The sequence below is a fragment of the Sapajus apella genome, unplaced genomic scaffold (assembly GCF_009761245.1).
Source record: "Sapajus apella isolate SASKATOON/1434 unplaced genomic scaffold, GSC_monkey_1.0 scaffold12, whole genome shotgun sequence".
NCBI lineage: Eukaryota > Metazoa > Chordata > Mammalia > Primates > Cebidae > Sapajus > Sapajus apella.
In genome coordinates, this window is record NW_022436952.1 from 32169629 (window position 1) to 32190478 (window position 20850).

The 20850-nt window shown below is 44.9% G+C and overlaps 1 protein-coding gene and 2 pseudogenes across 3 annotated transcripts; all 3 read left to right on the top strand.

Moving 5' to 3' along the window:
- The first annotated feature begins 696 nt into the window (after nt 1–696).
- RDM1 (RAD52 motif containing 1) lies at nt 697–11925 on the top strand. Of its 3 annotated transcripts, none has more exons than XM_032280838.1 (7): nt 697–849; nt 1227–1406; nt 5489–5611; nt 6014–6182; nt 7171–7269; nt 9269–9354; nt 11843–11925. In XM_032280838.1, the coding sequence occupies exons 1-7, from the start codon at nt 754–756 to the stop codon at nt 11870–11872; spliced, it is 783 nt and encodes a 260-aa protein (XP_032136729.1). In that variant the 5' UTR covers nt 697–753; the 3' UTR covers nt 11873–11925. The 3 variants fall into 3 exon arrangements, with proteins under 3 accessions (XP_032136729.1, XP_032136728.1, XP_032136730.1); XM_032280837.1 differs by lacking the exon at nt 11843–11925 and adding an exon at nt 11128–11485; XM_032280839.1 differs by lacking the exon at nt 1227–1406 and having other exon boundaries at nt 700–849; nt 11128–11870.
- On the top strand, nt 11828–14956 carry LOC116553384 (annotated as a pseudogene).
- A 3157-nt stretch (nt 14957–18113) lies between these two features.
- LOC116552674 lies at nt 18114–19006 on the top strand (annotated as a pseudogene).
- The last annotated feature ends 1844 nt before the right edge of the window (nt 19007–20850 follow it).

Genomic DNA, 20850 nt, shown 5'->3' on the forward strand with positions numbered 1-20850 from the left:
GTTAATGGCTTAGTGAGTTATACTGTTTTTTGGGGGGGGGGGTTTTTGTTTGTTTTTTTTTTTTTTTTTTTGTAGACAGAGTTTCACTCTTCTTACCCAGGCTGGAGTGCAATGGCGTGGTATCAGCTCCCTGCAACCTCCGCCTCCCGGGTTAAGCCCCCCGAGTAGCTGGGATTACAGGCGTGAGCCACCATGCCCAGCTAATTTTTGTATTTTTAGTAGAGACAGGGTTTCTTCATATTGGTCAGGCTGGTCTTGAACTCCCAACCTCAGGTGAGCTGCCTGTCTCGGCTTCCCAAAGTGCTGGGATTACAGAAGTGAGCTACCACACCCGGCCGAGTTATATTTTATTTGTATATTTTAAACTCTTAAAAGTCCAAATATTGCATCTTTTGTGGTTATTTCCCACAAGCTCAGTAGGTAGTGCTAATGCTTAGTGCCCTGATCTCCTTCTGGAGTGAAGATAAAGCTGGCTGCTATAAACTTGTCCCTACCTTTCCATCCAGTCAGCTCATTTTGGGACTCTACCGTAAACATGCACTTGAATGGAAGCCCGTTTCAGGGTTCTTGGGCGTGTGGCTGGAGGAGCGGAACGGACTCAGAGGCCAGCCCTAAGTAGTGAGGACGAGTGAGCTATCCGACCGCCGGCCCCGCCCCTCAAACGCGCCTTTTTTTTTAAGAACGCGCGGGCGTGCCTTGCGCAGGCGCAGTGCTTGGAGCGAGCGTTAGCCGCGCAGGCGCGATGAAGGAAGGATGGCGGAGTTGGTACCTTTTGCGGTTCCCACCGACAGTGACAAAACCTTGCTAGTGTGGGAGCTGAGCTCCGGACCCACGGCTGAAGCTTTGCATGTGAGCCGGGGCCAGGGAGGAGGAAGGGATGGAGAAAGCCGCCCACCTGCGGACTGGGAGTGCCAGAGTCCTGTCCCAGCACCTCACCTGCCTCAGCCTCCGCTGAAGGATTCTTAATTCTAGAGGGGACCCCAACGGACAACTAACTACCCCCAACAGATTTTCAGAGTCCCAGAGAGGTACCGTTCCACTGTCAGCACGTTTTACCTGCTAGTGCTTCTTAAAGTTTAGGATTTCGAGAGGAAACCTGTTAAGTGGGAAGTGTTTTGAATCACATCCTTCGCAAAGAGGGGTTTGGGAAATATGAGGGCATGTGTGGTTTTGTTTTCCGGGCGTGAGATTTCATGCGCTTTTTTGGCGTGGGACCACCCCCACAGCATTCTCTGTTCACAGCATTTTCCCAGTTTGGCCTTCTGTATTCAGTCCGGGTCTTCCCAAACGCTGCAGTGGCTCAACCTGGTTTCTATGCCGTCATTAAGTTTTATTCAGCACTGGCTGCCCACAGAGCCCAAAAGGCATGCGACCGGAAGCTGCTTTTTCAGACATCTCCTGTCAAGGTGGGTCCAAATGTGGAATTTCTAGCTCCGCTGGAATGAACTGCTGAATTCAATAATAGGTTAGCATTTGTCCAGCACTCTGGTTTATAGAATATTTTCAGATGCATTGCCACACTAATCTTCCAGTTCTCTGGTTTTTTTAGATGAAGAAACTGAAATTCAAGATGATTGAGTGACTTGTTTAAGGTTCCTGACAAGAGGCTGGACATCGTGACTCACCCCAGTAATCCCTGCACTTTGGGAGGCCAAGGCGGGCGAATCATGAGGTCAGGAGTTTGAGACCAGCCTGGTCAACACGATGAAACCCCATCTCTACTAAAAATACAAAAAATTAGCCTGGCGTGGTGGCGCACGCCTGTAATCCCAACTACTCGGGAGGCTGAGGCAGGAGAATCGCTTGAACCCAGGAGGCAGAGGTTGCAGTCCAGCCTGGGCGACATGTCGAGTGAGGCCCTGTCTCAAAAAAAAAAAAGGGGGGGGTTCCTGACAAGAATTATGGAAGCTTGAGGCTGAACTCCAACCTACTGATGCTAAACCCCATGTCATTTTATGCTGTCCCTTTTTAAGAAATCTCAGCTTGGGCAACATAGTGAGACCCTATCTCTACAAAAATTTTAAAGATCAGGCTGGGCATAGTGGCTCATGCCTATGTTTTCGGAGGCCAAGGCAGGTGGATCGCTTGAGGCCAGGAGTTCGAGACCAGCCTGGGCAACATGGCAAAACTCCATCTGTACTAAAAATACAAAAACTAGCCAGGCATGATGGCACACACCTGTAGTCCCAGCTACTCAGGAGGGTGAAGCATGAGAATCACTTGAAGCCAGGAGGTGGAGGCTGCAATGAGCTGAGATTGTGCCACTGCACTCCAGCCTGTGTGACAGTGTGAGGCTCCATCTCAAAAAAAAAAAAAAGAAAGAAAAATATCAGCCAGGTGTGATGGCATGCACCTATAGTCCCTTCTACTTGGGAGACTGAGGTGGGAGGATCGCTTGAGCCCAGGAGTTTGAAGGTGCAGGGAGCTATGATTACATCACTGCACTCCAGCCTGGGCAACAGAATGAAACCCTGTCTCTAAAAAATAAGTGAATGAATGAAATCTTTGCCAGAATAGATTTGCTTATATTTACTTTTTAATTTTTTTAGAGACAGAGTATCCCTGTGTTGCCCATGCTGGTCTCTAAATCCTGGCCTCAACCAGTCCTCCTGCCTCAGCTTCTTCAGTAGCTAGGTACAAACCATCATGCCCAGCTATTTTTACTTTTTTTTTTTTTTTTTCGAGATGGAGTTTCACTTTGTCACCCTGGCTAGAGTGCAGTGGCACGATCTTGGCTCACTGCAACCTCTGCCTTCTGGGTTCAAGCGATTCTGCCTCAACCTCCTGAGTAGCAGGGACTACAGACACCTGCCACCACACCTAGCTAATTTCTGTATATTAGTAGACATGGGTTTTCACCATGTTGGCCAGGCTGGTCTCAAATTCCTGACCTCAAGTGATCTGTGTGCCTCACCCTCAGGTGTGAGGCACCACACCCAGCCATATATATTTACTTTTATATGAATTTAAAATGTGTAAGCATAACCACATCTTCTGCCACCTATTACATGAAGGAGACTTTATCATCATCATCATCATGGTCACGATGACTCAGAAACTGCCTATTTGGAACTCCCTTCAGTTCTCGGAGAATGAGAACATTCTTTAAACGGCATTGTAGAAACCCTATTCCATATTAACATGCCAACCAATTTTACTTTCTCAGATCCACAGAATGATATCTCATTGTATGCCTCAATTCAATCACCTTTCCCTTTTCAAGGACCGTTTCCATTCCTGATTGGCTACTTGATCTGACTGCTTCCTGCTAATCTTGCTGCCGTTTCTTGTCTATATTCCATTCCTCATTGAATTAATCTTGATCAAATGTGAGAACTCTACTTACTAATGTCTCCAGGTATACTACCCCCACTTCTGTAGCCTGTTCAACACCCTCTTAGCCTGTTCAGCACCCTCTTCAATCCTGGTTCCACTTCCTGTAACTGAAATGATTACCTGTGAGATATTATTTAACTTTTGGACAATGATCTGTTTCTAACGTGTGACCATTTCACATAGCCACTCAAATATTTCAAAGGTATGGTAAAGAGTATGAAACACTTACTTGGTATCATTTTGTAAATGATGAGTTTCAAGTGCTCTTTGGACATTGAGACCATTCCATAAGCTTTAGGTTTTGGGGATTTCACAGCATAAATCACATCACTTGATACAGTAATGAAGGGAATATTTTACAACTCAATAGATAGGTGAGAGGAGAGGGCATTCATACTAGATTTATTTCTTTACTGGATTCAGAGCCTTGGGTTACTAATCGCCCTGACTGTTAACTAGTTTAGGTGTTCTTTTCTACTTTTGCACATACACCTAGATCCTGTCTTTTTTGTCCTTTTTAAATACAGAAAAGACAGCAATGTTTTAAAATAAAATCAAAGGCCTAATGCACCTGAGAGGGTTTTATTTTTGTTTTTTGGAGTTTTGTTTGAGACGGAGTCTTGCTCTGTTGCTTACGCTAGAATGCAGTGGCATGATCTCAGCTCACTGCAGCCTCTGCTTCCTGGATTTAAGTGATTCTCCTGCCTTAGCCTCCCAAGTAGCTGGGATTACAAGCGTGCACCACCATGCCCAGCTACTTTTTGTATTTTTGGTAGAGATGAGGGTTTCTCCATGTTGGCCAGGCTGATCTCAAACTCCTGACCTCAAGTGATCCACCCGCCTAGGCCTCCCAAAGTGCTGGGATTACAGCCATGAGCCACTGTGCCCAGCCAAAAGGTTTTTTTTTTTTGGTGGGGGGGCAGGAGTGGTGTGAAATGAAGGAAAATGGTTGCCAGCAAGAACTGTAACAAGGTTATCCAAGGTGACAACTGTCTGTGCCACCCAGGGGATCAGAGTTTTATGAAGCTTCCTGGTTGTCCAGAAAGTCTCCACTGTGACTCATGATACAGGCCAATCTCCCCATTAGCACTCAACATTTAAAAACTGGTCTTCATTTCTCTTTCCCAACAAGCATTTCTCCTTTTCAGTTGGAGAAAGTAATTTCATTTTTACTTGCCCCATTGTTTTATCCATTCACTCGATCAACAGATCATTTGTCCTCTATTATATGCCAAGAACTGTGCTTGGTTCTGGGAATGAAAAAAAAGAATACGCTATGGTTTCCTTTGGGACTTATGGGGCTTGTAAACCAGTGATGGAGGAAGGTGCTTAAACAAATCCGTAAAGAATTAACTTTACTGTTAATTCTTACTAATTTCTAATACAAATAAATTTAACTTTATGGCCAGGCACGGTGGCTCACACCTGTAATCCCAGCACTTTGGGAGGCCAAGGCAGGGGGATCACGAGGTCAGGAGTTCGAGACCAGCCTGGCCAATATGGTAAAACCCCATCTCTACTAAAAATACAAAAAATTAGCAAACAAATACAAAAATTAGCAGGGTGTGGTAGTGCCTGTAGTCCCAGCTACTCAGGAGGCTGAGGCAGAAGAATTGTTTGAACCCAGAAGGCAGAGGTTGCAGTGAGCCAAGATCGCACCACTGTACTCCAGCCTAGGCAACAGAGCGAGACTGTGTCTCAAAAGTTAAATAAATAAATTTAACTTTATTTGTGTCATTTGAATTTCATGAATATAATATACTACACTTAAAAAATGAAATAGACATAAGAAAGAACTGGTGATATAAGAAATCCATAGAAATGGGTAAAATATTTCAAGAAGTAACAGTAGATATTTGCATTCTCAAAGAAGCTTATAAATGTAGATAAATCTCGTTGTTTTAGTTGCTTGTAAAATTTACAGAGGTATGTATAATTTCTCTTTAAATAGGGGTTAGCAACTTGGGGAGGGGGTGGGTGGTAGGTTCATCTTACCTATCCTTCAGATCATATTCTCAAGCAGGAACTACTGAATGGGAAGACTGAAACAATTTATTTTCTTTGTACACTTGGTTTTGATAAATCCCCACGTGTCCAAAGTAAAATCTCTAATGGGTTGTGATATTTATGAGTCTATCTCTTGTGACTTTAGGTTCATCTTGGCACCAGACATAAGGCAGTTCAACATCAGGCCCTTCCCCTGAACGGCTCCCAATGCCAAGAACTGGCGAATTACTACTTTGGTTTCAATGGATGGTCAAAAAGGATCATCAAGGTGAACCTTGTAAATTTTCTTTCACTAAGCACACTCTCCTTTCAACACTGAAATCCTAGACTTTAGACAGAAATATGGAACTGGATTGTAGGGAGGAGATATAAGAGGCCTCTTAACATTGAGGGTAAGTGGACATGTCTGAGTTGGCATGTTGCCTAGAATTAATAATCTCAGTCACTTGAATGCTGGTATCCATAATTTTCTCCACTATTTGTGTGGTCTATAATAAAAAATGGGTGTCTCTCTAGCAGTTCCTTTGCAAACCTAACTTGATTTTGAAGCCATAAGACACCTCAACTGTTAGCTTGAATGGCTGGAGTTTAGTTTTTATTTCTAATAACAAAACATTTTGAAGCCTACATTAAGATCCTAGGAAGGATCTTAGATTAAATATCCTTACAGCTGCAGGAGCTTTCTGACCTTGAAGAAAGGGAGAATGGAGATACCATGGTGCCACTTCCGAAGCAAAGCCTGAAGTTCTTCTGTGCTTTAGAGGTGGTGTTGCCATCCTATGATTGCAAGAGTACTGGCATTGGCTTGGTGGAGGAGCCTGTGAATAAGATGGAGGAAGGTTTGTTTACATTAGGGGTGGAGGTGGGTAGGGATTTGGAGTAGAAAGGATCTCTCTTTTTTCTTACTTTGCAAAACTTATCTTTTCAGATACATATCAAACCCTTCCCTCTCTGAGCTACTGAAGTCCTGGACAGAGTTTTTCTGTTTTACAATATAGATTTTTACTGTGGCGATGCCTGATTGAACCTTTAAATTTAAAATCATACGGCTGACTTCCTGCCAAGAGGCTTAAGAGGAAAAAGGAAGTAATGTTTATTTTTTCAGCTTTTGGTTAAGAACTTGCTTTGTGCTAAAATAGTCTTTCACCTCTTTTTTGTTTTTTGTTTTTTGAGACGGAGTCTCGCTCTGTTGCCCAGACTGGAGTGCAGTGGCGCAATCTCTGCTCACTGCAACTTCTGCCTCCCCGGTTCTTGCAATTCTCCTGCCTCAGCCTCCCAAGTAACTGGGACTACAGGCGCACACCACCACACCTGGCTAATTTTTTATTTTGGTCATGACAGGGTTTTACCGTATTGCCCAGGCTGGTCTCAAACTCCTGAGCTCAGGCAATCTGCCACCTTGACCTCCCAAAGCGCTGATATTACAGGTGTGAACAACTATGCTCAGCCAAATATGTGTCTCTTGTAGCCTTCAGTTATCTTAGCAAAACCATCTAAAGATTTATTTATTTATTATTATTGTTAGAAACAGGCTAGAGTGCAATAGCATGATCATAGATCACTATGACCTCAAACTCCTGGGCTCAGGGGATCCTCCTGCCTCAGCCTGCTGAGTAGCCAGGACTACAGGCACTACTGTGGAGGCAGTAAAAACGGGCCCTGCCAGGATATACCTATAACAGAGCCATGCAACCATACCCTTGGGCTGTCTGCCCGTAATCACGAAGATTATGAGCTAAGAATTGTGGATGCATTTTTATTTTTTAAACATATAGCAATTATTACTCAGATAAGCATTTTAAATCCATTTGTTTTGATTGGATTTAGGACCGCTATCATGCCTTATGAAAAGGAAGACAGCCCAGAAGCTTGCTATTCAGAAGGCTTTGTCAAACGCATTCCAGAAACTGTTGATTGTGGTTCTAGGTAAGACTCTCTTGTTCATCCTTGAAGTACTTTAGTTTCAGTGAGCAAATAAACTCATTTTGAAAAGTTAATTGGATAAAAATATTGATAACTAAAGCACTCCATAGTATGCTTTCATTTGCTAAATTCTTCCACAGCAACAGGCTCAAATTTGTTCTTTGTGACATTTGTGAAAAAAAAGACAGCAGATATTGTTTCTAGTTTACAGATGTGAAAGGACTTGCCTCAGTTCCCACAGAAAATGTTTAAACCAGGTCTTCTTTACTTGCTTGCCTATCATGTAGAATAATGATTATAAGCTTTGGACACATAGATTTGAGTCCTAACTCGGTCTCTTAGATTTTTAATGCAATTTTAGGTCTTCTAGCCAGAGAGATTTGAAGATACTTAATATCTCTAAGCTTCAGTCTCTTCATCTACAAACCAGGGTTAGTAATTCAGTTAACTTTATGGGGGATATTGTAAGAGTAAATGAGATGATGAATGTAAAAGCTCAGAACTACACTTACAAGGTAAGCAGACATATTAACTATTATTGTCATTGCTTATTTCTTTCTGAATAAATAAACTCTCTGCTGAAGAGTGTAATAGATGATGTTTCCTGAATCAAGAATTCCGTTTCAGCTTTCATTTTTGGCACTGACACATTAGGCAAGTATGATTCTTATACAATAATCAGCTGCTTTGCTGTGCGCCTTGGAAGTGGTCATGCAATTGAATGGTATTGATTGTATTCCCTATTAAGTTCTACAGTGGCAAGAATGTTATAGGCTGTGCCCAAAGGAAACCTGTTGATTAGCAAAGAGTCCCTGAACAGAGTTGCTCTTCTGCTTCACAGCCCTGAAGGCTTAGAGACTGAGAGATCCTAATTAAGTTACCACAGAGCTTTATTTGCTTGTAAGGGGTGCTCCTGATTGCTCTCAGCTTTCCAACTTAAGCAACAGCCCTTCTAGTGAAAGTCTTACTTCCTTGGTCGTCAACTGTCAAGTCTGAGTAACAACCTTTAAGAACCAAACTAGATGTGTGGGTTGTTTACCTCTCCCTAGTATATGAAGGTGTCCCTTGCACACACTCAAAACTTCTTAGACCAAAAGCCTGATGGCTCTCATTTGCCTTGAAGGAAGTTCTGTTGTCTATAAGAGTATGTGGGCCAGTTTCTGCCAATAAAATATTCAAATATTCTCTCTCTCAGAAGCTTTGTTCATTGTATCTGGTGAAATTTTGGTTCTCAGATAGTTGACACCTGGCCCTTGCTTCTAATGTGAAGTGTCTACTAGCACAGTGGTCTCTATTCCAGATTTGAACTTACTTTAACCCCCACCTGATGCCTTACCATTTAATCATATTATGATTGAACATTTTTGTTTTCACATTTTTTTCCCAACAATATGTTTCTCCATGAAGGCCTGTTTCTTTCCACATTTTAAACTTTTTATGTCGTTATTCCTTAGTTCCTATCTGTAAGATCATAAAGTTCTTTGAACCAAACACAGTTATTTCATACATATGTTAAAAACTGAGTTGTGAGGCCAGATGTGGTGACTCATACCTGTTACCTCAGCACATTGGGAGGCCAAGGAAGGAGGATCACTTAAAGTCAGGAGTTCAAGACCAGCTTGGGCAACAAAGCAAGACCATGTCTCTAATAAAAAAAAAAAAATTATCCGGGCACAGTGGTGTGTGTACCTGTAGTCCCTGCTACTTTGGAGGCTGAGACAGGAGGATCACTTAAGTCCAGGAACTCCAGGCTGCAGTGAACTATGACAATGCCACTGCACTCCAGCCTGGGTGACAGAGTGAGACCCTGTCTCCAAAAAAAAAAAAAAAAAAAAAGGAAAGAGAAAAAACTGAAGTGTGGATAAGGAAACTTCCAGGAAAATGCCCTTGTTTTCTGCTTTTAGAAACCAAAAGAATGTCTCATCATGGGGTGCTACCATTATATGCAGGAAGTTTTAAAATGAAAAAGATTCTGAATTGATCCTTGCTAACTTTATTTCAGAAAGTGGTAAAATAGCTGTGGAGTACAGACCCAGTGAAGAGATCGTAGATGTCAGATGGGAAGAGGAGCTACATGGTTTAATTCAAGTATGTGGGATAAAAATTCAGGGGTAATATAGCCAGTATAACCATAATTCAAAACAACCAGCAGAATTTGAAGGATAATTTGTTTCATTCTTAGGAAAATGTGATACTGCTTTTGAGTGCAGTGTATTTCTGGGGCTTTTCTTGAAGTCCCGACCCTTGGTTCTGACCCCTTATTTGAAGTTTGGAGAGCAGAACTGAGAACTATTAGAATATTACTACAGTTGTGGACAGAGGAGAGGGGTTAGTCTCCCCCCAGGAGTTAGGATGCTGGGCTGCTTGAACACGGATCTTTTTAGAACTCCCTTCAAACAGGATCCCAGAGATATGGGGAGAAGGTTACCGGCCTTAAGGATGATTGTACTACAGCTTTTGAAAACTATAATGACTTTCAAATATGGCTTATCACCTGGATATCAATACCTCCCATATATCTTGGGTAGACTATTTTGCTGAAGATTTTCTGTAAATGAGACAGTCATGTGCTGCAAAATGATGTTTTGGTCAACAACAGACCACATATATGATGATGGTTCCATAAGAGTGTAATGGAAGCTATCCCTATACAGCTATACCATTTTTTATCTTTTAGAGTATTTTTACTATATCTTTTCCATGTTTACCTTCACAAATACCTGCCATTGTGTTACAGTTGCCTTTGGTATTCAGTACAGTAACATATGGTACATTCAGTACAGTAACATACGGTACAGTAACATACAGTACTAGGAGCCATAGGCCATACCATATAGCCTAGGTGTGCTGTAGGCTATAGGTTTGTGGAATTATATACTATGATGTTAGCACAGTGGTGAAATCACCTGATGACACATTTCTCAAGCTCCTCCTCACATGGTGAGCAATGCATGACTGTATATGAAAGTTCTTACATAGGGATTAAGTTTCTAAATTAATTTCTGAAAGAAAACAATGATTATTTACTACCTATGGAATGTTTTATTTCAGTGGGAACTTAATTTAGAGCTAGAGTGTTTTATTTAACTTTCACTCCAAAGTTGCAAAGTGTTTTGTTTTGAAGTTTTTCCTTGTAAAATAATTATTTTAATTCAATTTAAATAAAAACCATCAAGGAAGCTTCAAGCTTTAAGAAGTCTAGCTCTGTGAAATGTGAGAGGAAGTCAGCACTGATTTCAGAAATCTGGTTATAACAGTAGATCCACCCCTAAATGAGGTGAGTCTTGGAATCCCTTCCATTGTAAAACCATTACTCTGTACCACGTGCCTATGTTAGGCACTGGAATAAGATGAAGCACCTTCTTAGAGTTCACATGCTGGGGATTGTGCCAGACAATGAGTAATAAGATAGGTAAGAATGGATGTGGAGGAAGTCAGCTGGGTTCTAGTTATAGTCACATTTCAGGAAATAAATTATTTAACATGCTGATTTTATCAACCTAAGCATCTTCTCCACATGTGCACACAGGGTAGATCTCTGAAGAGTGGCACTGTAATTCTAGGGTAATGGCTGTGTTAAGTCAAGGCAGGATGACAGTTCAGCCTCCTCCCAGGCTACTGCAAAGGGCTATTCAATCGGTTTAGCCTTCTCTCCCAGACTGAATTGCCCATGCCCCAAAGCCCCTCCTGCAGAAAATTTGGAGTCCTCTCTTATTCCCTGGAAGCCCCTACCTAATAGGGTGGTGAATTATCAAACATGCAACAAAGGATCTGGGAGGTTTAGCAAAAATCACAACATTTAGGAATGAATGACTGTAATGTGTGGGCTGCCTGCCATCCTAGCTGGTGCATATTTTGCAGATCAGTTGCTCTCCCTGGAAGCAGCATGGCCAAGAGGAGAATGAGTATCTCGCGGATTTCAGCTTGGAGGAGGAAGAGTTTAGGCTGCCAGAACTTGACTAGCACTTCTGAATATCTCGAAGCAAGGTCCCGTAACTTCCTTGGGAAGCTCTGTCATGCCCCTACCCCACCCAACCACAACAGGCTGCTGGAGTCCTGGGACCACCTGGGTCTGCTGCCCAAATCATTCCTGATGAACAGGAGGGAGGGGTGTTCTGGTGGGGCGGGAAGGGAGGCTTGGGTGGGATTGTGGGATAAGAGTGCTCTGGTGACTGTGAGGATCTAGACCAGAGCCTAATAACAGTTGCCTAAATAAAAATGTCGTAAATAATGGATGAGGTGGAGCGCACGGTTGCTAGGGGCGCCAGCTTCTATGGGCTGCCATGATGACTGCTGCTCAGTGCAGGGAGCTAACATATGTCATGTTTCATCTGCCTCTCAGGGGCCCCATGGCCCCTCCTCACACAACAACTATTGTAGCTCCTAGCCCAGGAGACTCAACCTCTGGAGTGGTTCCAGGGCCCACTCCAGCTGACCTCCAACCCCCAGAAGCCAACTGAGCCCTGGTCTTCACGCTCCATCAATCTCCCACCAGAATTTCCCCAGCACTTATCTAGCCCTGCCCCCAACAGACTTGGGGGTCTTTGATAATATGGGGTCCTCTACTTCCTCCCAGATGTCAGCCTCACCTCAGGAACCTGACTGAGACTTTGGTTCCATTCCTGGACATGGATTCAGCTGGAGAGCTGCCCCTGGGGCCAGAGAAGTTCACAGCTACACAGCAGGATCTGAATGACAAGCTGACTCAGCAAGAAAGACTCCCAGAGTTGGCTCCAGTGGAACTTGGGTCAAAACCAGACGCTAGCATGGCCTCTTTGCCTCAAAAGTTAGGTTCAAACTGTAGGTCTAGATCAGGCTTCAGATCATCAGGCATATGAAATATTTGTTGCACCTCTAGATAATCAGAATTCAAAGGCAGTAAAGACTAGTGTTTCGCCCAAGAACCTGAAGAAAGATCTGGCTCAGCATAGGAGGCTTGCTAAGGTTGTTGTTGGACCTCCACACCAATTTGTATTAAAACCTCAGCATCGGAAACAAACTTTGCAGGGTGAGTATTTAGATTCAAGTATGGATACACTGTATCCCGAAAGCCTGCTTCCAGAACTCCAGGTGAACTCAGATGAGCCTCCAGGGCCCCCTGAGCAAGCTGGACTACTCAATTCCATCTAGAGCCCGAAACTCAAAATCCAGGGACCCTTGAACAGATCAGTCCTCTTCACTCAAGCAGAAAGCCCCAGTGCAATTTCCACAGCTTCCTGAACCTTCTTCAATCCAGCAGGAGGCCCCAGCTCTACCTTCATTCATAGTCCCTTGAGGGAATCCACTCTTCAACAGAGCAGGAGGCCCCAGCAGAGCAGCTACCTACCTCTGAAGAGATTGTAGCTCAGCCATCAATACATCACTAGGTAAATATTCCATTAAAAAGTTGGAGTGAAGCTCAGCACTCACACTTGCCCAATGTAACAGTCAAACCTGTGGATGTGGAGCTTATAGTAACTCCAGAGCCAGGTAAGGGACTTAAATCAAGCCAGGAACAGGCCGCAGCTCAGCTTCCAGACCACCCCGAGGAGGTGAACTCTTCCTAAACCCAATTAAAGGCCCAACTCAGACACCAGACCACCTGGAGGAGATGAAATCTGTGACCCAGCAAGGAAACCCAGCTGAACCTCCAGTTCCTCTTGTGGAGGCTGAACCTTCTCCAAGTGAGCAGGAGCAGCCAGCTCAGCCTTCTGAGTTTCCAGGGGAGGTTGAACTTTCTCAGACTCAGCAGGAGGCCCCAGCTCAGCCTCCAGAGTCCTCTGTGGAGAATGCAGCTCGAACTCCACTGAATCATGAGGTGACAGTTCAACCTCAGGGTAAGGATCAAGCTCCTTTTACCTTGCCCAACTTTACAGGTAAACCTGCGGATGTAGAAATTACCATAACTTCAGAACCTAACAAGGAGGCAGAATCCTCTCAAGCCCAGCGGGAGGCCCTAACCCAGCCTCCAGAGGAGGGAGAACCTTCTGCAACCCAGAAGGAGACCCCAACTGAGCTCTTATGTCCTCTTACGGAGGCTGAGCCTTCCCCCAGTGAGCAGGAACAGCCAGCTCAACCTTCTGGGTTTTCTGGGGAGGCTGAACCTTCTTAGACCTGGCAGGAGGCCCCAGCTGAGCTTCCAGAGTCCTCTATGGAGAGTGTAGCTCAAACTCCACTGAATCATGAGGTGACAATTCAAACTCCAGATGAGGATCAGTCTCATTATAACTTTCCCAGTGTTACAGTTAAACCTGTGGATGTGGAGATTATCATAATGTCAGAGCCTATTAAGGAGGCAGAATCTTGTCAAGCCCAGCAGGAGGCCCCAACCCAGCCTCCAGAACAGGTGGAACCCTTTGCAACCCAGGAGGAAACCCCAGCTGTACTTTAAAGTCTTGTGGAGGCTAAGTCTTTCCCCGGTGAGCAATTGCAGCTAGCTCAGACTTCTGAGACTCCTGGGGAGGTTGAATCTTCTCCAGCCCAGCAGGAGACTCCAGCTCAGCCTCAGGAACATCATGAAGTAATAGTTTGACCTTCAGGTCAGCATCAAGCTCAGTGTTCAGATTTGCCCAACGTCACTGTTAAGCCTCCAGTTATATAGCTCATCATAGCAGCAGAGTCCATTGCAGAGGTGAGAATTTCTCTAATCCACCAGGAGGCTACAGCTCAGCTCTCACGGCCAGTTAATGATGTGGAAACTTCCACCAGCCAGCATGGGGGCCCACCTCTGCCTCCAGAGTCATTGGAGCAGGCTAGACCTCTTTGCCAGTTCAACAGGAGATGTCAGTTCAATCTCCAGAACCTATGAAGAAGGAGAACCCCTCTCCAAACCAGTAGTAGGCTACAGCTGAGCATCCACAGACCCCTGAGGAGGTTGAGTCTTCTCTAACCCAGCAATAGGCCCCAGCTCAGCCTTCAGAGTTCCCTAATTGGAAACTGCCAAGCCACAGGAGAATACCCTCACAAAGTGTAGACAAAAAAAGAAGTGGGAGAGCAGAGCATCAGGAAGGAATAGAGTGCCCAGGGACTGGGATCAGAACTGGGTCTTAGCTCGGCCTATTCACCTCAGATGTAAGGTTCAAACTGTAGATCTAAAGTTTGAGTTTGAGCTACATATCATCAGGCATATGAAATACTTGTTCCACTTCTAGATAGTCTGAATTCAAAAGCAATGAAGATTAGTGTTTCGCCCAAGAACCTGAAGAAAGATCTGGCTCAGCACAGGAGTCTTGCTAAAGTTGTTGGGACTCCACACCAATTTGTATCAAAACTTCAGCATCAGAAACAAACTTTGCAGGATGAATATTTAGATTCAAGTATGGATATACCATATCCAGGCAGCTTGCCTCCAGAACTCCAGGTGAATTCAGATGAGCCTCCAAGGCCCCCGGAGCAAGTCAGGCTTTCTCAATTACTATCTAAAGCCTAAAACTAAAAATCCACAGACACCCAAAGAGATCCAGTCCTTTTCATTCCAGCAAGAAGTCCTAGCACAGCTCCCTGAGGAGGTAGAACCTTCAACCCAGCAAGAAAGGCCCAGCTCTGCCTTCACAGTCCTTTAAGGTGCTCCACTCTTCAACAGAGCAGGAGGCCACAGCACAGCAGCTACCTGCTTCTGAAGAGATTGTAGCTCAGCCATCAATACATCATCAGGTAAATGTTGCATTAAAAAGTTGCAGTGAGGCCAGGTGCAGTGGCTCACACCTGTAATCCCAGCACTTTGGGAGGCTGAGGCTGATGGATCACCTGAGGTCAGGAGTTTGAGACTAGCCTGACCAACATGGTGAAACCCTGTTTTTACTGAAAATACAAAAATTGGCAGGGCATGGTGGTGGATGCCTGTAATCCCAGCTACTCAGGATGCTGAGGAAGGAGAATCGCTTGAACCTGGGAGGTGAAAGTTGCAATGAGCCAAGATCGTGCCATTTCACTCCAGCCTGGGGGACAGAGTGAGAGTCCATCTCAAACAAAAAAAAAGTTGGAGTGAAGCTCAACACTCACACTTGCCCAATGTCAAAGTCAAACCTGGATGTGGAGCTTACAGTAACTCCAAAACCAGGTAAGGAACTTGCATCAAGCCAGGAACAAGCTGCAACTCAGCCTCCAGAGTACCCCAAGGAGTGGACTCTTCCTCAACCCCATTAGAGGGCCCAACTCGGACACCAGAGCACCCTGAGGAGATGAGATCTTATACAACCCAGCAAAGGACCTCAGCTGAGCCTCCAAGTCCTCCTGTGGAGTCTCAACCTTCTCAAAGTGAGCAGGAAGAGCCAGCTTAGCCTTCTGAGTTTCATGGTTAGGTTGAATCTTCTCAGACCCAGCAGGAGGCCACAGCTGATGGCCTCCATGTCCTCTATGGACAGTGCAGATCAAACTCCACTGAATCATGAGGTGACAGCTCAAACTCAGGGTGAGGATCAAGCTCATTATAATTTGCCCAAAATTGTAGTTAAACCTGTGCATGTAGAGATTAGCATAACTTTCAAGCCTACCAAGGACATTGAATCTTCTCCAGCCCAGCCTCCAGAGGAGGTAAAACCTTCTGCAACCCAAGAGGAGGACACAGCTGAGTCTCCAGGTCCTCCTGTGAAGGCTGAACCTTTTTCCAGGAAGCAGGAGTAGCCAGGTCTACCTTCTGAGTCTTCTGGGGAAGTTGAATCTTCTCTAGCCCCCAGGAGATCCCAGCTTAGCCTCTAGAACATCAAGTAACAGTTTCACCTCCAGGTTACCATCAAGCTCACCATTCAGATTTGCCTAATGTCACTGTTAATCCTCCAGACATGCAGCTCACCACAGCAACAGAGCTTACTGCAGAGGTGGGAACTTCTCCAGTCCACCAGGAGGCTACAGCTCAGCTATCAGGGCCAGATAATAATATAAAACCTTCCACCACTCAGCAAGGGGGCCCACCTCTGCTTCCATAGTCATCAGAAGATAACTTCACCGGTTCAGCAGGAGACTTCAGTTCAATCTCCAGAGCCTACTAAAGATGAGAACCCCTCTGCAACCCAGCAGGAGACTGCAGCTGAGTATCCACAGATGCCTGAGGAAGTTGAGTCTTCTCCAACACAGCAATAGGCCCCAGCTCAGCCTTCAGAGATCCCTAATGAAGTTGTAACTCAACCTCTAGCTTATCATGAGTTAACACCTTCTCCTCTAAGTCATGATCAAGTTCAGCCTTCAACATGGCACCATGTCACTGTTAAGCCTGTGAATCACATGGTAACCATGACTCCAGAATTCACCTAACAGGTTGAAACTTTAACCCAACAGGAGGGCCAGATAAGTTCGTAATGTCCCTTGAGCAGTTTAAACATTTGAAAGACCAGCAAGAGATTTTCATGCAGCAGCTAAATACCCATGAAAATGAACTTCCTCCAGTCCATCAGTAGCCCACAACTCAGCCTCCAGTTGAGCTCTCCTCAGACTTTGTAAAGTCATTGAATGATGAGATGGTATTTTCACCTCTAAATCTGTCTTTAGTGTTTGAAAGTAATTCAACTTTACCTAATACCACAGTTAAAAATGAGGATATGGACCTCACCATAGCTAGTGAAGTCATTATGGAGGTTGAACCTTCCCCAGTCCACCTGGACAACCCTCCTATCCCCACTGAGTAGGCTGATCTTTCTCTAACCCAGCCTGATTCCTTTCCCCACCTCTGGATTCTCCTGAAAAGACTGAGTCTCCATCACAGCAAGAGGCCACAGCTCAGATCCCAAATCCTGCTAAAACGGTAGAATTTTCTCCAGCAAGAGTCCCCAGCTGAGGCACTGGAGCCCCCTAAGGAGGTTGAACCATCTGCAACACAGAAGAAAGCCTCAGGGCATCCTCCAAAGTCCACTGCAGAGGTCAGTCCCCCATCACAGCTGGAGATACCAGCTCAGCCATCAGCCAACTGAGAAGGTCAAACCATCCCTATTCCTACAGCAGGCCCCAATTCAGCTTTTAGAGCCACCTGAAGAGATGGAATCCACTCCAGCAGGCAGGGACTGCTCAGTCTTCAGAGCCCCATATGATGGTAGAACCCTCTTCGACACAGCAGATGGCCCCATCTTTGCCTCCAGATCTCCCTCAGGAGGTGGAACAATCTCTCATTCAGCAGAAGTTTCCAACTCAAACTCCAGAGCACCCTTTGGAGGCAGAACATTTTCCAGTCCAGCAGGAGGCCAGAGTTCAGGCTCCAGAGCCTCCTAAGGAGGCAGAACCTTCAAGTCAGCAGAAGATCCCAGCTCAGCTTCCAGAGTTCCCTAAGGGGGTTGCAGCTCAACCTCCAATACATTATGAGATGACAATTTCAACAGCAGGCCAGGACCAAGCTCAGTATCCAGTGTCACAATTCAGCCCTTACACCTGGAGCTTACCATAACTCCAGAATCCACTATGGAGGCTGAGCATTCTACAACCCTGAGGAAGATGACAGCTCCTCCAAAACATCCTGAGGTGACACTTCCACCTCCACACTAGGTTTAGGCTTAGCACTAAACTTGGTGTGGAGGTGGATGTGTCACCTCAGAATGACACTTCCTTTAGATCTCAAATGTAACTGAGGTCACAGTTTAACCTTTAGATCTCAAACTTACTACAACCCCACAACCTACTACAGAGGGTATATTTACTCCAACCATGGAGAACTCAACTCACCTTCCAGGACCACCTGTCAAGATTGTAGCTCAACCTGCCGCTCATTATGAGATAACAGTTCCAATTCTGGTCAGGATCAAGCTCAGCATTAAACATGGCTCAGTGTCATAATTCAACCTTATGATCTGGGGCTTACAATCACTGCAGAATCCATTACAGAGGTTGAACATTCTCCAACCATGCAGGAGACCCCCACTCAGCTTCCTAAGAAAGTTGTACTTTAATCTCCGGTATATCAAGAGGTAACTGTTCCAACACCAGGTCAGAATCAAGCTCAGCATCCATTGTCACCCATAGTTACAGTTCAACCTTTGGACCTAGACATACAATAACTCCAGAACTCACCTCAGAGCTTGAATATTCTACACTTCTGAAGAAGACTATAGTTCCTCCAAAGCACCCTGAGGTGACACTTTCACATCCTGTTCAGGTTCAGACTCAGCATTCAAACCTGACTCAAGTCACAGTTCAACTTTGGATCTGAAACTTACCTTAACTCCAGAATCCACTATGGAAGTTGAATCCTCTCCAACCATGCATAAGACCCCAACTTAGCCTCCAGAGCTACTACATAAGGAGGCTGTAGTTCACCTTTGTTGGTATTATTATGAGATGTCTGTTCCAACACAAGGCCCGGATAGAGCTCAGCATCCAACATAACCTAGTGTCACAGTTCAACCTTTGGATCTGGGGTGTAACGTCACTCCAGAATCCACTACAAAGGTTGAGACTTCTACAGCCATGATGACTACAGATCCTCTTCCAAAGCACCCTGAGGTGACATTTTCACCTTGAGACAAGAGTCGGGCTCAGCATTCAAACCTGACCCAAGTCATACTTAAACTTGGACTTGGAACTTACCATAAATGCAGAACCTACTACGGGGGTTAACCTTCTCCAACCACAGTGGAGACCTCAACTCAGCCTCCAGACCTGAGGCTTGCCATAACTCTAAATGCTATACAGACATTGAACATTCTACAGACCTGGACAAGACTACAGCTCCATGTCCAGACCAGGTTCAGAATCAGTATCAAAACCTGACTGAAGTCACAGGTCCACCTTTGAACTAGAACCTACTCAGGATTTATTGGTTCCGTCTGAAAGTTATGCCTAAAATAAAGCTTTAACTGCACAAGAGGAACAGAAGGCCTCCACAAGCACAACATATGTGAGCTTTATACTGGCACAAATGAGACACTGTCAAGTACTGACCTCAGCCCAAGGCAGAGGCTCCACCAAGGTCCTGTCCCAGAGCCCAACACCTACAATGGCACATTCCCCATCTTGTAAAATCACCTTTCCTCAACTGTTCTCTGTGTCCTGCCTGACACAGCAGCCTTTTCCTGGCAGCCTTCCTGGACCTTCTGTATCTCCCCAAACCACACGGACAACTGACTTTCTGCTTTCACCTTTCCGTCAATTCTTCCTTCTCATTCTCCTTTACTGTTGGGCCCCTTCTCCAGTCTTTTACTTGTGATTGCTCTTAATCCTTTTCTTATCCATTTTCCTTTAGCCCCATTATTTCATTGCTTAAGTGCTGCTATCTTCCTATTTGCACTTCACCCTCTTTACAGCACTCTGTCTCTCTCCCCATCTCAGTAATAGTGTTCTAAGTGGCTAAGAGTTGATTCTGAAGCCAGGTTACTAGGTTTGAATCCAGGTCTGTCATTTATTAGCTTGGTTACCCTGAGCAAGTTATTCTGCTCTATGACTCAATTTCCTCGTCTTTAAACTGGGGATTATGCTAGTTACCATTTCATAGGTTTGTTGTGAGATTTAGATGAGTGAATACCTGTAATACTTAACATCAGTGCCTAGCATATGTAAGAGTGTTGGCTTTTAACATGATTACTCAGTTCTTTAGTTGTATCTGGAACTCATCTTTTTCCCTGGCTTTCTATATATAGCAGTCGTTTTGTGTCCAACCCAAGGACAAGTATGACACTGTCTCCAGAACATGAAAATGATATGAAGGAAAAAGGGAATAGGCATAAAAAGGGAGGTGTACATAATAAGTACTAAAAGATAATGCAGATCATCGGTGCTACAATTTGCCAGAATATGTGATCCTTGAGGTGTGGCGGTCAGGGGAACCTATATCAGTAAGCTAAAACTTTACCTGGGGTTTAAAGTGTAGCTATAATTTGTTAAATAAGAAAAAAATGAGCTAGGCGCAGTGGCTCATGCCAGAAATCCCAGCACTTTGGGAGGCCAAGGCAGGCAGATCATGAGGTCAGAAGATTGAGGTCATTCTGGCTAACACGGTGAAACCCCGTCTCTACTAAAAATACAAAAATTAGCCAGGCGTGGTGGCATGTGCCTATAGTCCCAGCTACTCAGGAGGCTGAGGCAACAGAATTGCTTGAACCTAGGAGGCAGAAGTTTTGGTGAGCTGAGATGGCGCCACTGCACTCCAGCCTGGGCAACAGAGCATGACTACATCTCAAAAAAAAAATAAGAAAACAAGAAAAAATGGGAGTACAGTCTAGGCAAAGGCATGGTTATAGGTATGGTCAGAATTAAGTAGAACAGGCCACAGCTCAGCCTCCAGAGAACCCCGAGGAGGTGGACTCTTAACCCAATTAGAGGCCCCAGCTCAGACACCAGAGCACCCTGAGGAGATGAAATCTTCAGCAACCCAGCAATGGACCCCAGCTTAGCCTCCAGGTCATCCTGTGGAGGCTGAACCTTCCTCCAATGAGCAGGAGCAGCTCAGCCTTCTCAGTTTCCTGGGGAGGTTGAACCTTCTCAGACCCAGCAGGAGACCCCAGCTCTGCCTCCAGAGTCTTCTATGGAGAGTGGAGATCAAACTCCACTGAATCATGAGGTGACAGTTCAACCTCAGGGTGAGGATGGAGCTCATTATAACTTGCTCAACATTATAGTTAAACCTGCAGATATAGATTAGCAGATCTTCACAGCCTACCAAGAACACTGAATCCTCTGCAGTACAGCAGG

Coding starts and splice junctions, on each gene's coding strand:
- RDM1 (XM_032280837.1), top strand. CDS start 754: ATGGCGGAGTTGGTACCTTTTGCGGTTCCCACCGACAGTGACAAAACC. Junction 850..1,226: donor CCACGGCTGAAGCTTTGCAT/GTGAGCCGGGGC, acceptor CCACCCCCACAG/CATTCTCTGTTCACAGCATT. Junction 9,355..11,127: donor AGCTACATGGTTTAATTCAA/GTATGTGGGATA, acceptor CATATTTTGCAG/ATCAGTTGCTCTCCCTGGAA.